Genomic DNA, 15,000 nt, shown 5'->3' on the forward strand with positions numbered 1-15,000 from the left:
CTCCGTTTAGAATGATAAGGTTCTATCTCCGTTTAGAATGATAAGGTTCTATCTCCGTTTAGAATGATAAGGTTCTATCTCCGTTTAGAATGATAAGGTTCTATCTCCGTTTAGAATGATAAGGTTCTATCTCCGTTTAGAATGATAAGGTTCTATCTCCGTTTAGAATGATACGGTTCTATCTCCGTTTAGGGCAGTTCAGAGATATTGAGCGTCAAAGTTTTTACATTCCATTATGTTTTGTGAGATGGAACCTTTGTATTTTATGAATTACTAACTCAAACATGTCAACATTTTAAAAATAACACCACAGAGGCATTAATAAACACCTAATGGATCAGATTACCGTATGTAAAAAACCAAATTTTGACAAAAATGGAGATAGAACCTTATAATTCTAACGTCACGAGTCGTCTGAGAGAGGGAGACCTTCGTAGGTGTTCAGGTAGTGGCTCTTGACGACGTTGCGTTGAGAGTGGCGGTCGGGGAACACGCCGACGCGGGACATCGGCGCGTAGGTCTGAGACGAGTAGTCGGAGTAGTCTCTGATGATGTCACGACGTTCCAACTTCCCCTCCACATTCCTCCTCTTAGATATCAACTTCCTCAGGGCTAATAGAGAGAGAGAGAGAAGTGAAGTGAAGTGAAGTGAAACTTTATTTATATAGCGCCTTTCGTACATGAATGCAATTGAAAGCGCTTTACAATGGAAGAGAGAGAGAGAGAGAGAGAGAGAGAGAGAGAGAGAGAGAGAGAGAGAGAGAGTGAGGCAGAGATAGAGAGAAAGAGAGGTGGAAGAGTGCAGAGATACAGTCTAGCATCGAGCCCTACTGTATTTAGGGGAGTGCTTGACATTTATTTCCAAAGAATATCAGATAGAAAGCAGCAGGGAGATCTGATGAGTCTGCTAAGGCTTCTGGGAGTTTCTCACAGATGGTGTAGTCGTTGCGTATCTTCTGCTGCCTGCTCTCCTTGTCTCTGTGGTGCTGGGCGTACTTCAGTTCCAGTCTCTTCACCGTGTCCACCTGCTGGGCCTCCTCTCTCTGCCTCAGGATGTTCTTCAGCAGGACCAGACGACCCTCCTGCAGACTGGGGGGAGGGTGAGGGGGATGCAGGGGAGGGTGGATAAGGGGAGGAGAGGGGGAAAGAACATTCCAGAGTAGGAACTTTCATCACATCATTATCTCATCATTATCTCTACATTGACTCCCTCCATCTCTTCCAGGCTACTCATCCCAGTGTTCATCCTCTCTCTCTCTCCCCCTTCGTTCCCTCCTTCCTCCACTCACTTCTGGATCTCCTCCTCCCTGAAGGCCCACTCCTTCCACTCCATCTCGTCCATCATCCTCTTCCTCTTGCCCAGTTGGCTGAGGTCGTTCAGGGGCGGCAGGGTGGCTTCCCACGCCCACTTAGCCCTCACCCGCTCGATCATCTCCACCTCCGCCATGCCCACCGGCAGACCCCGACCTGGGAGGGGAGGGGAGGGGGTGGTAGGGGGACAGGGGGGTGAGGTATGGGGGGGGGAGGGGACCCGTGAGGATATCAGAGGTATGGGTGTAAAAGCAGGGGGAAGGTTAGAAGGCAGCACACGACTGGAACACCTTACAGAACACCCTCAAACTCACCGCCCTCACCTCACTCACTGCTTTCAAACAAATCCTGCAGCGAACCATAGTCGATCAATGCACCTGCTGATCACCGTCTCTCACCCATCCCATAACCCATCACTGCCTCATTTTAAGTACCCCTGCTCCACTACCCCCGCTATCCCTCACCTCCGCTCTTCCTCTCCCCTACCTCCTCCTTCTCTCTCCCCTCTCTCTGACTGTTAGGATTTTAATGCATCTGTATTTGCCAGTGTTTTATTGTTGTAAATTATTTAACCTTGTTTTATTTCTAGCTTCCAACCCCCCCCCCCCAAAAAAAAAAGCCATTGCTTTTTGGTCAGGCTGCATTTGTAAAAAAGAATGTGTTCTTACATGTTTGCCTGGTTAAATAAAGGTAAAAAAAAAGAACGTCACGTTTGACGTCAGACTTAACAACCGAATAGACAGAGAGGGAGACGCTAGACCGCTAAGACCGCTAAGACCGCTAAGACCATTCATTCATTCATTCATTCATTCATTCATCCACACCCGATAAGAGCGTGGCCATAGTCAGGAGTTCCGGGGGGGCCGTCCCGGGCCGTACCAAGTACTCAGGGCTGTAGGGGTCCGTCTGTGCCTCGCTGTCCCTGTAGTCTGTCTGGACCCCCACAGTGCGCTGGAACGGGGTGAGCGGTCGCTCATTACCCCCCTCCACTGTGGAGTACGCTCTACGTGGAGGGAATGGGGGTGGGGAAGGACTTATTTTCATTTTTACTGGGGGGGGGGGGTTGATTTCAGTATTAACACCGACAGAACCTGACATTGTAATGAGTTAATTCTAGAAACCAGTCCTGGACTTACTTGGGCAATGCAAAAACCACACCAGGGGGAACTTGCTCGGCAAAGGGAATCAGGGGGCTGGAAGAGAGATGACGAAATGAGAAATCTTATTGTTATGGTCACAACAAGCCAGTCATTTAACTAACGCCAGCATTTCTTCCACACATCATGTCACATGTTTTTGTCTAAATCTCAAGCAAAGCCAACCGTTTCTCTGCTGGTACAAGAACACATTTGTCTTGTGTGACCTGTAGTCCTGTAGGATCTGTATGTGAACCAGATGTATCAGTGAAGATAACCAGAGTTGGGTGATCTTTATTCTAGTGACTTCAGAGGCTAGGCCCATCTGACCCCTGACCCCACACTGTGAGCTTACCGCTTGAAAAACTTGCAGCGATTTGCACCAGACACATCTTCGCTTCCTCTGACTTGGTAGTGAACACCAGGGATGACCCTACATACATAAACAAACAAAACAATGGCATACAGACAGTAGCAGTATAAAGAAAGCGTGTAGGAACAACATATGTGTGTGTGTGTGTGTGTGTGTGTGTGTGTGTGTGTGTGTGTGTGTGTGTGCGTGCGTGTGTGTGTGTGTGTGTGTGTGTGTGTGTGTGTGTGTGTGCGTGTGCGTGTGTGTGTTACCCTGTCAGTTTCTGCAGTGCCTCTCTGCGCTGTTCCGTGTAGCCTTGCCAGCGGCGGTCGATGAACGCAGGCACCGGATCCCGGGAGTCCAGGCGCAGCGCGTAACGCGGGTGATGCGGCAGGTGGCTGAACATCGACCCAAACTCTGGAACTTTCCGCTGAGTGAACAGACAGGTCATTTCAAAGGTTGTATTTCACCTGATGTGAATTGATTGTCTCATCATAGTTATAACATATTACATGTTATAATGTTACAACTAAAGTCTTAAGTCTTATATGTTAAGTACGGTACTATAACTTCATGTTATAGTTGAACATTCATTTTAAGTAAGAATGGACAATGAACGTCCAGCTCACCGACTGGCCCTGATATGGGCAGAGATCTGTGCCACTGGAATCTGAATCTGAATTACTGACTTTGAATTTGAATTACTGACTTTGAATTTGAATTGCTCAATCTGAATTAAAAAAAAAGACTTTGAATCACACAATTTGAATTTGTTTTGTTTAACTTGATTCAGTTTTTCAATTCAGTTATTTTAAACAATACAAATTAAAATTATGTGATTCAAAGTCTTTTTTTATTCAGATTGAGCAATTCAAATTCAAAGTCAGTAATTCAAATTCAGATTCTAGTGGCACAGATCTCTGCCATAAGATATGACAAGATGGCAAAGAGAATCAGAACTGCAACTTAGAGGTCTCGGAATTAATGTTTTCTTTAAAGCCCGCTAGCGCCATCTTCTGGTTGACTAGACGAACAGCAGCTTAGTTACCCTGAAGGCTACTGACCGGCAAGGTCCACACACATACATACATACTTACCACCCGGTCAACAGACGCATGTGCTTTAAAGCTGACCCTGGCATGGTCCCTTTCTCCGGACACCGTGTACACGGGATCTGTAACGTGACGTCATGTCCACAGTCAAAACATGAAACCTAGACTAGTATAGTTGCAGAATGACAGTTAGTTATAGTATATATAGAGAGCTAAGCTAGTCAAGCACAGTTAGTTACAGTGAAGCTAAGCTAGTCAAGCAGACAGTCACAGTGAGCTAAGCGAGTCAAGCAAAGCCAAACAGCCATCTTACCATACAGGTGGTCGTGCGCCCGCTGTTTCCTGAAACCTTTATTGCTTCTCTCATGTTGCTTATTAAACGTGCGAGTGTGTGATACATTCATGTTTGCATCAATTAAACATCCATTAACCTCAATTAAACACAGAAAGAGCAGCTCGCTGCTTCTATGTTCTAACAAGTTGTAGCTTAGCCACCGAAGCTAGCTCCTCCCGTCCCGTAACCATGGAGACTGTCAACAGTTTGGACCATCATAATAATAATAATAACCTTTATTTGTAAAAGCACTTTTTCTTGCAAACGTTGCAGCTCCAAGTGCTTTAACATATCCACACAGCATTTAAAAAATATATAGAACAATAATATCAACTACATAATAAAACCAGAATAAACCACACAAGCCAAGGGGAAACAAGAAGAGACACAAAAGAACTAAATAATATAAGAATGACTATAAGGTTTAAACTGGAGTAAATACAAATATATACCATATATATTATACAAATATATAGATTCATCAACTAACATTAAAAGATACATTTAGAAAAGAATACAGTCATTTAATTAAAGGCAATATTAAAAAGATAAAAGATGATTATGTCCGCGAGGGGGCAGTATAATCATCATGTTCTGGCTTATTTTAATATTTTCCATCATCCGGGTTAGTTAGGGACCCTAACCCTAACCCTGCCTCTGTCCCGCAGGTCAAGCTGCCAGTCACCAAGGAGGAAGCGTGACGACACGTTTAGAGAGAAGGGGGAGGAGGGGGGAGGAGGGGGGAGGAGGGAGGAGGGAGGAGGGGGGAGGAGGGGGGTGAGTGGCATCATGCAATGGAAAACATTACGGATCATGAGTTGCATCACCGGCAACGACATGCTTGTTGTTGAGTTGAGTTAAGTTTATTGTTCCATCCCCATTATACATAATATATATTATATAAGTATAAGAGAGTCACATTCTTAGGCTTCAGTTCATTGCAGCAACAAGATAAATTAAGTGGCAATAAGCAACAAGTGAGAGTCGTAATAGTTATAAACGGACAAATAGGACAAAGGACAAATTGAGCAAAACAATAGTAATAATAATAATAATAATAATTTTTAAAAATGTTATAAGTCTGATTAGTCTGACATCAGCTCGATCAGACTGTGGTTGCGGTGGCTGGGGTCCCTTGATAATCCTCAAGTCAGCTTTGCTGAGTCTGACACACCGTTTGTTGAATATTATTGAACATAATGTCCTGGATGGAGGGAAGCTCACATCCACTGATGCGCTCGGCTGGCCGCACCACCCTCTGCAGCGCTCTGCGGGGGGGCAGTCACTGTGTAGTTACTGTGCCAGGCAGGTAGGGGGCAGTCACAGTGTAGTTACTGTGCCAGGCAGGATGCTCTCAGGACTGGCTGAATGAAAGGGAATACCTACATGCACTCAGTTATTGTAAGTCACTCTGGATAATAGAATCTGCTTAATGACTAAAATGTAAAATGTAACACACACACACACACACACACACACACACACCTAAATTGTCAGTATTTAAAATACAGTCAGTCAATTAAATGCCGAACGGAACATAACAGTGTTTGCATTGTTTTTAACAAGGTTGTCCTAATGTTTTGTGGTAGCTTGTTCCAGTCTTTGGCCCCATAGTGACCGAATGCTGCCTCTCCACTTTTGGTGCTCACTCTTGGAACAGTTACAAGGCCTCAGATGATCTTAGGGATCTAGCAGGTTCATAAGGCACTAATATGTTTGAGATGTATTTTGGCCCTAAACCATTCAGAGATTTCAAGACCAGGTGCACGATTTTAAAATCCACGGGGAGCCAATGTAGTGATCTAAAAATGGGAGAAATGTGTTCACACTTCCTAGTTTAAGTCAGGACTCTTGCAACAGCATTTTGAATAAAATTGTAATTGTCAAAGTGCCTGTTTGGAGTCCAACATCAGATCAGGTTCCCTGAGAACGGCTACTACAGTTGTACAAGACATGTCTGAGTGAAGAGAGTGTGTGTGAAAGTCATTGGGTGTGTGAACTTGAAGTGTGTTCACAGGTTTAGTCAGCGCCTCCACCTGGGTGTGTGTGTCCTAATCTCTTTATCACCGTTGTTTTCCAACCACAGCAACATAAGCAATGCATTTACAGTAAAAAGACACCGTAACACCTTGCTCAGAGTATGTGTAGGCTTAAGGCTATAGCCATGTGTTTTCTGTGTGTGTGAGAGCATGGTCAAATGGACATAATAGTTAGAAAGAATTGCAAATGCAATTCTTTTAAAATTATTATTATGACATTGTTTTTACAATGTGGATTATTTTTTCTTCATCTGTGCTTTTAATAGCTAATGTGTTCGCCGAGCTTCTTTGACACCTCATGTCCGGACACACACACACACACACACACACACACTACACACCACACACCACACACACACACACACACACACACACACACACTACACACCACACACCACACACACACACACACACACACTACACAGCGCACACACACACACACACACACACACACACACACTACACAGCGCACACACACACACACACTACACAGCGCGCACACACACACACACACACACACACACACACACACACGCACACATACAATGACTGCATTTAGTCACTCTTCCATAAGCACACAGTACACTCACACAGCTAATGAAGAAGAGATTCAACCTCACCCTTAAAGTTATGTTACCTGCATCCTGGTTAGAGGCTGTTTGAGGAGTCTCACCACCAATAATGAATGAATTAATGGTCTTTATTGTCATTGCTATAGTACAGGTACCAAACAACGAAATTTAGGAGGGGTGGCTCCCCTGGTGCTAGGAAAGAAAGAAAAAAAACAAAAAAAAACAAGAAGGGAAGGAGCTAGTTTACATAAATAAAGGCTATGTACACTATCCACTATACTATACTGTACAGATAAGACGACTAGGGTTGTCATATTGCACAATAGTGTTATTGCACATTCATTTAAAGTGTCGCAGTTTGCAGGCTTGAAATGTACACATTTGTGCCTCAGCACTACACCTGATTTTTTCAATCCAGCAGCTTAATTATTATATTAATACATAATAGAGAAGTGAGAAGTTGTTACAGAAGTCTTATTGATTATGATTGGTCTCAGTGGTGGTTATAGTTAAAAGGCAGTAATGCTGTAAACCACTCAGACTACCACAGTGACATGATGTCATCGCACATGAAGCTCAACCAGGCCAGCAAAGAGTCCTCTCTGAAACCACATGGACAGCAGTGGAGGCCGCTGGTGGAGGTAGAAATGACAGACACACTCGCTGTGAACTACGGAACTGTAATTCCTGGAATTAATTCCATTCCAGGAATTACAGTCATTTCTCATTCCATTCCAGGAATCACAGTGCACCAGTCCTCCGATTTCTACCTCCACCAGCCTCCCCAGCCCCTGGACAGACACCAATGTAGACAAGTAGATGTTTGTCTAACTGAAGTGTGTGAGTATCATAACTCTTTATAACTAATTACTGTATATTCTCTCACTACTATACACGACAGGTCATTCCAGTGCTATTGTTGGTCACACGCTAACTTGTTATTTTACCACCTCAGAAATGTCTCATCTTTGTTTTTGAGGAATCTACTGCCCCAATAGTCTGTCCCAAAAAAAGACAACATCAACATCTTTTATTTTTAAGTTTTGCAATAATGGGAAAAACCACTTCCTCTGTGTTGGTGTTGCCAGCTCACAGTCATCAGACCGCCGGGCTGCTGGATGACCAAGTTAGGTAAAGAAAGGCTCATATTAACCTGCTGTATGACCACGTTAGGTAAAGCAAGGCTCACATTAACCTGCTGTATGACCAAGTGAGGTAAAGAAAGGCTCATATTAACCTGCTGTATGACCACGTTAGGTAAAGCAAGGCTCATATTAACCTGCTGTATGACCAAGTTAGGTAAAGCAAGGCTCATATTAACCTGCTGTATGACCAAGTTAGGTAAAGAAAGGCTCATATTAACCTGCTGTATGACCAAGTTAGGTAAAGAAAGGCTCATATTAACCTGCTGTATGACCAAGTTAGGTAAAGCAAGGCTAATATTAACCTCCTGAACTTTGAGAAAGATCACAAAAGATGCTGCTCGGTTTCATTTTCACTTGCAATCGTTCACTGTCGTTGCAGTTCAGTTCATTGTAATGCAAATGATTTAAATCTGCACTCTAACCACCACCACTATCAAGACGTTCTGGGCCCTATTATTTTTCCTCCCCTCTGGGGGAATTTTTCTTTTGCTTGGCTTGTTTTTGGGGGGGTTTGGTGTTTGAACATATTGTTTGTATTGTATTTATTGTTTATATTGTTTAGTATTGTTCTTGTTGTGAAGCACTTTGCAACATGTAAACGGTGCTGTACAAGGTAATGTGACTACCAACACATAGGCCTACACATAGTACAGCACACAGACATACAAACCCAAGCACATAGTGTAGCACACAGACATACAAACCCAAGCACATAGTGTAGCACACAGACATACAAACCCAAGCACATAGTGTAGCACACAGTATATACCTAAAATAAAAGAAACATATTTTTGATATTCCTTCTAAAAATGCTGTCCTTTGTCTTTTGTTTGTATGTGGGTTTATATGCTGACTTGGTTTATGGGGACATTACATCCACTTATCTGATTTGTTTGTAAACAAGAAGAGAGTTCGTCAGTTCACCATCAACAGAATCCTGTTACATCTTAGTCAGTTCACCATCAACAGAATCCTGTTACATCTTAATGTATTGAAATAGTACCTCAGGAGAGGGTTACAGTAGTATAAAATAAAATCCAGTGGTTGTGATTGTGATGACTAGACATATCACACAGCCATGGCTCGCTCCACTCCCCCATACGGCCCTGCTTCAGATAACTGTCAACAGGATGGTAAAGGGGGTTGATGTGCAGCTAAGGGATAAACTGCTATAGATTTTTTTAATATCAAATGAGCATAATGCTTGGGGTACATGCTGAACCGCATCCTGTTAACTATGTCTGTGTCAAAACCACAAACAATAAATCTTTGCCTGTGACCGTTAATCTCATCTGAGAAGAACTAATCTAGATGTAGGAATCATCATCAACGTTTGTTCTCTCCCTCGCAAACAAAAAACCTCTATAATCAGCTGTACGGCATCTCTGCACATTGCGACCATCATACTCATATAGAGAGTGATTGTTCCACACCCTGGTGCAGATAGGACATGAGGACTAATGTAGACATGACTGGTGTACATGATTCCCTTACTGACAAATGTACTTGTTGTAAGTCGCTTTGGATAAAGACGTCTGATAAATGTCTAGAATGTAAATGTTTCTTTATTATTTCTTTATTTACCAGGGACAGTGCACATTAATCAACAAATCAGTTTCCACATCAATGTAAATGCACCAGAGTTAGCTCATGAGCTAATTTCCACCTGTAGTCCCTGTGCAGGTTATTACAAAATGAATGGTGTAGTGTCATTATGTAAATGTAAGCTATTCATGGTTTATGACATGCCATGAAGCCCCCATCAGTCATACATGTAACATTACTTACAGCACTTTGAGGTCACAGTGAGCTAGTTGCCGTGCACACTTAGAGCTTAATGAGATTGATGTCCAAAATGCCTCATGAAAATTTATTTTATTTTTATTAATAAGATGCTATTTAACTTTCATTTTGGCAGGGAGTCCCATTGAGACCGAGGTATCTTTTAATAATAAGAAGAAGAAGAAGAAGAAGAAGAGGAAGAAGAAGGAGGAGAAGAAGAATATAATGCCATGTAGGCATATATGACGGTTTTATCCAAAGCGACTTACATTGCAGTGACTGCATACATTTTCATAATATTCATACATGTTTCAGTATACAGTATGAGTATATAGTCTCAGGGTGAAACGAAACCACAACCTAAGTGTTGTTCGCGCCATCGGGCATGGTGCCACGCTGCCACGCTCTACCAACTCAGCCACAGAGAACCACTTTGAACAAGGGAGCCCTGAACACACACAATGTACAAGCATACGTCATACAAAACTACAGTATTATAAAACACAGTCAGGAAAAAACATCAACATTTTCAACAAAGTCGGTCCTTGATAAAAAATAAATAAATTTGCCTGAATGGCACCAGAACAACCAACTGTAACAAACGCTGTAGATTGTACCAGCAGCACCGAGATGCACCAACACTAAATACATTAATCTGTTAGATTTGAGAAGTGACCTTCTCACACAGTATGATGGGATATGATACAGTATGATGGGATATGACACAGTATGATGGGATATGATACAGTGTGATGGGATATGATACAGTGTGATGGGATATGATACAGTATGGGTTCATGGGATCTGATGTGGAGTCTCACGTAGGCCTACTGTGATACTTCTACACTTATATTTCTGTTTCTGATACATGGCTTGAGCATGTGACGCTTGTTTCTTAAAATTAGTTTCCAGAGAGTTGGTGTTGCAGTGAGCATGTGACACACTGGAGAGGAAGTGGGTGCTTTTAGAGCCAACCAGCGTCACCCTGTGTGGGAGAGAGTATCAGATGTGGGGAGGGGAGAGGAGAAGGGAGAGAAGGGTGGGATTAAGTTAAGATAAGTTACAGTAACGCGGTGGGGTCGAAGGTTTGATGTTTCGATCAAGTCTAGGGGACAGACAGGCTTTGGGAGGGGAAGAGGGATCACCTCCACAGAGAGAAGACAGACCAACCAGTTATTGGGTTGAGGGGCTCAGGATTTGGGGTTCAGAGATAGGGTTCTCTAGTGGTTTTTTGGGGGGACAGTTGGTACAGCGCTGGCAGTGTGCTGGGAGTTTTTCTCTGGAACCATAAACCCACTGGAAAGATGAGGACCTTGTGGATTCTAGGTGTCCTATCCCTTCTGGTTGTGTCTGTATGGAGCAATAGAAAAGGTTTGATCACTTCAACACTTCATAAAAATTTTCTTTTACCGTACAGGTCTGTACTGCTGGGGTCGGTGGCGGTGAAAGGCAGTCACATCACGTCACGTCTGGTCAGGATTTGTTTTCACAGCGTCTCAATACATTTGACAAAAAAAATGGGACTATGGTCATTTATCAGTGTGTGTTGTTATTGTTGGGTTGCAAACCGCATCAAATTAGCCATTTGTGATGGAAACGTGTTTTGCTGCTCTATGTTTTTATTGAAATGTTGTTGAACATCCCAAATACTATAGGCCTAATCTGTATACTGTACATGTTTGTTTTTGTATATATGGTCCCAAAGGGAAACAAAAACACCTTCGAATTGCTAGAGCCATGCTCTACCAACTGAGCCACACGGGACCAGTATTGTAGGCCTATGTCAAAGTTAATCACTCAACACGATTGAGCCAAACATAGATTTTTAAATGTGTATAGTATACTGTATATGTTACGGCACATGTTGGAAGACGGTACATGTGGGAAAACTAGGGTTAGGGTTAGGTGCTACGTCGACTTGGTACATGCTGGCATGTCTAACCCTAACCCCAATCCTAACCCTAACCCTAACCCTACCCCTACCCCTAACCTTAACCCTAACCTTAACCCTAGCACCCTAGCACCTAACCCTAACCCTAGTTTTCCATGTACCGTATTCCCACATGTACCGTAACATATATTAAAAATGTTTGGCTGTCTATTCTTTTTCTGAGGGACCGTTGTTCTCTCCCTCGACTACAACTGTGTGGGCTTCAGTAAAACCGCCAGGACCGAGATGACATGGAAATGTGTATTGAAAGTTCCATTCAGTTGTAAAGTGAATGGAACATATTTTAGAGATTATGCAGACAGGTGGGAGAGGTCTAAGAAAGTAGACTAAAGCAGCATAGTAGAGTATGACGGCCGATACGATTTCCACACGAACAAACGCGTGTTTGTTCCCCTGTACTTATAGGAAATAGTGATTTCAGAGAGACATCTGAGACAGCTGTATGATAATGCTTTTCTTCCATGTGGGGGGACTCTAAAGAGGAAGTGATATTACTGTTGGGGGTCTTGTGGGTTTCCTTGACAACCACAGGGGTGGGTTACACCTGTCGAAAGTAGACATAAACATAGAGGAGGGGGAAAGTCTGTGACCCGTTAACCACGGCAGATATATACGTCTGGAGCCAAACCGTCAACCTCCCATGATATCACAGTTTACGTGTGACAATAGGAGCTATTTTTAGAATGTGACTATAAACAGAACAAAAGACAAAAACATTGAGATACTTGTATGTACTAGTGGGCCTACTGTGTTTTACATGAGTATAGGTTCACTACGGCTTGTCAGGAAAATGCTTCACTAACAACTGGTGTAACAACTTCTCACTCTGAATCTGGCTAAATCAACTTTCAAATGTTCAGTTTGGTCAGGACAGAGACCATCTTGTAAAAACCTCTGTCACTGATGTTTAAACTACTGGCAGATACATTGATCAGCCCATGTGTCTTTCTCAGCATTAGGGGAGGCTGGTGGAGGTCGGAATCGGAGGACGGGCTCATTGGAACGTTATGGAGAATGGTATCAAACACCATACCTGTCATCATTCCGTTCCAGGCATTACAATGAGCCTGTCCTCCAATGTCTACCTCCACCAGCCTCCCTCTGCTCAACACAGAATCTTCTCGACTGTTTCTGATTCCAGCTCATGTTAACCATGCTTCCTTTAATGTGCTGCTTTGTTGATTGAACTTACATTGGAATTAAGAATGAATAATTGTGGATGCTAATGACGCTAATGACTCATAGCATTTAGATACTAACATGCTACTCAGCTAACACACGATTCCATCCCCTCTCAGGACGTAACAGCTCTCACACTACCCCTCCCTCCTCCGTGCATGTGTGCCCGAAACAACTCATCCATGGTAAACGTCCTTCCTCTTCACCTAACCTGCTCACTTGTCACTCGTGATCTTAGAATGATAAGGTTCTATCTCCGTTTAGAATGATAAGGTTCTATCTCCGTTTAGAATGATAAGGTTCTATCTCCGTTTAGAATGAGAAGGTTCTATCTCTGTTTAGGGTAGTTCAGAGATATTGAGCGTCAAAGTTTTTATATTCCATTATGTTTTGTGAGATGGAACCTTTGTATTTGATTAATTACTAACTCAAAAATGTCAACATTTAAAAAAAACAAAAAACACACAGGCATTAATAAACACCTAATGGATCAGATTATGTAAAAAACTAAATTTGGACAAAAATGGAGATAGAACCTTATAATTCTAACGTCACGTGCTGTCTGGGCCTGTATGAGTGTTGTATGTCTGGGCCTGTATGAGTGTTGTCTCACAGCAAACTGCTGTTCAGAAAAACGGTTATATCTTTAGGAGAGGAGAAAGAGGAAATTATGCATTTCCTGTTTCTGGGATGAAGCTTGTTATTGTGTGTGTCTGTGTCAGATTAGTGTTGATGTATCCGGCAGTGCCACATCGAGCCACTCAATGTGCTGTATGACTGCTGTAAAGGAACAGGATTATCCACTTCATGTAGTGCCTATACTTGTGATCATAACACATGTTCAGATACACATGAAAGAGATCAATAAAGTCCCTATATATCTCTATGTATCTATCTATACCTTATAACACATTTGGATTTGTCATTGTCTGTTTTTTAAATTTAATTTAATTATTCTAAAACGGCATTTTAATTCCTAATTCATTTCAGTCTTCCAAAGTAAACACTTTAAACTGGACAGTGACGTCAACCTCCAGTGCAGCAACAAGACGTGGAGTGAGATGATCTACACAATCTGGAACATCGAACTGGCCGGGGGGAAAAAGTGCCGTATATCGTTGAGTAACGACGGCCAAGATGAAAACTCGTGCAACGACGAGACGTTGATGCGGAACACATCCAGCGGTGCATCCTACCTGCACATACCGGGGTTCTCCAACGAGGACGTGGGGACCTACTGCTGTGAATCTGTGTACCGAGGCGGGAGCAACTCTGCCAACTTTGACGTGTCTCTAGTAGGTAAGAAAACCATTGCTTTTCCTTCTATTAGATTATCTTCGCTAATGTGCAAAGTACTCATGTTAAACCCTGTACATTTCAGCATGTCTCTGTGTTGTCGTCCGTGCTTTTGTTCACACGAGTAGCCTATGTATGTTGTGCTTCAGGGGGGAGGCGGGTGGGGGTAGACATCAGAAAACGGGCTCATTGTAATGCATGGTGCAATTGCATGAGGTATGGTGCCAAATGTATGTGTTTGACACCATGAGCCCATCCTTCGATTTCTCTCTACCAGCTCCCCCCCCCCCTGTGGTGCTCCTGTGCTGTGTTGAGTGAGGGTAGGCCTATTCGGTTGTTAAGTCGTGACGTGTTTCCGGGTCCAAAGTTGGCAGAGGCGCTCTCTTCGAAATGTCTCAGTAATAATAATAATTCATTATATTTGTATAGCGCTTTTCCGAGGCTCAAAGACGCTGACACATATGGGGAAAACGGGAAAGTGCTGCTGTGTCCCTTGTTGTATGAATAGATCCCAGTCTAAAAAACGATTGAACTGTCATTGTACCGCTTTAGTACACTGGTACTCTGGTGCTTTAGTACACTGGTACTCTGGTGCTTTAGTACACTGGTACTCTGGTGCTTTAGTACACTGGTACTCTGGTGCTTTAGTACACTGATACTCTGGTGCTTTAGTACACTGGTACTCTGGTGCTTTAGTACACTGGTACTCTGGTGCTTTAGTACACTGGTACTCTGGTGCTTTAGTTCACTGGTACTCTGGTGCTTTAGTACACTGGTACTCTGGTGCTTTAGTACACTGGTACTCTGGTGCTTTAGTACACTGGTACTCTGGTGCTTTAGTACACTGGTAC

The 15,000-nt window shown here is 43.0% G+C and overlaps 2 protein-coding genes across 2 annotated transcripts in view; one reads left to right on the plus strand and one right to left on the minus strand.

Moving 5' to 3' along the window:
* Positions 1 to 4,255, minus strand: part of cfap91 (cilia and flagella associated protein 91) — a gene marked incomplete at both ends in the record, with an annotated part of 8,504 nt that extends 4,249 nt beyond the window's left edge. Inside the window, 9 exons of the mRNA XM_080537044.1 lie at positions 430 to 612; positions 932 to 1,089; positions 1,290 to 1,467; positions 2,136 to 2,314; positions 2,448 to 2,504; positions 2,803 to 2,880; positions 3,072 to 3,229; positions 3,897 to 3,973; positions 4,165 to 4,255. Of these exons, the coding sequence (XP_080393170.1) occupies positions 430 to 612; positions 932 to 1,089; positions 1,290 to 1,467; positions 2,136 to 2,314; positions 2,448 to 2,504; positions 2,803 to 2,880; positions 3,072 to 3,229; positions 3,897 to 3,973; positions 4,165 to 4,255 (1,159 nt within the window). The remainder of the gene's footprint in view (positions 1 to 429; positions 613 to 931; positions 1,090 to 1,289; positions 1,468 to 2,135; positions 2,315 to 2,447; positions 2,505 to 2,802; positions 2,881 to 3,071; positions 3,230 to 3,896; positions 3,974 to 4,164) is intronic.
* Positions 4,256 to 13,914: 9,659 nt separating this feature from the next.
* The window catches only part of LOC308162904 (cell surface glycoprotein CD200 receptor 1), a gene marked incomplete at both ends in the record, with an annotated part of 3,062 nt that continues 1,976 nt past the window's right edge, over positions 13,915 to 15,000 (plus strand). Inside the window, one exon of the mRNA XM_080537045.1 lies at positions 13,915 to 14,148. Within this exon, the coding sequence (XP_080393171.1) occupies positions 13,915 to 14,148 (234 nt within the window). The remainder of the gene's footprint in view (positions 14,149 to 15,000) is intronic.

Source organism: Nansenia antarctica (genome assembly GCF_963989245.1).
Source record: "Nansenia antarctica genome assembly, chromosome: 7".
NCBI classification, from domain to species: domain Eukaryota; kingdom Metazoa; phylum Chordata; class Actinopteri; order Argentiniformes; family Microstomatidae; genus Nansenia; species Nansenia antarctica.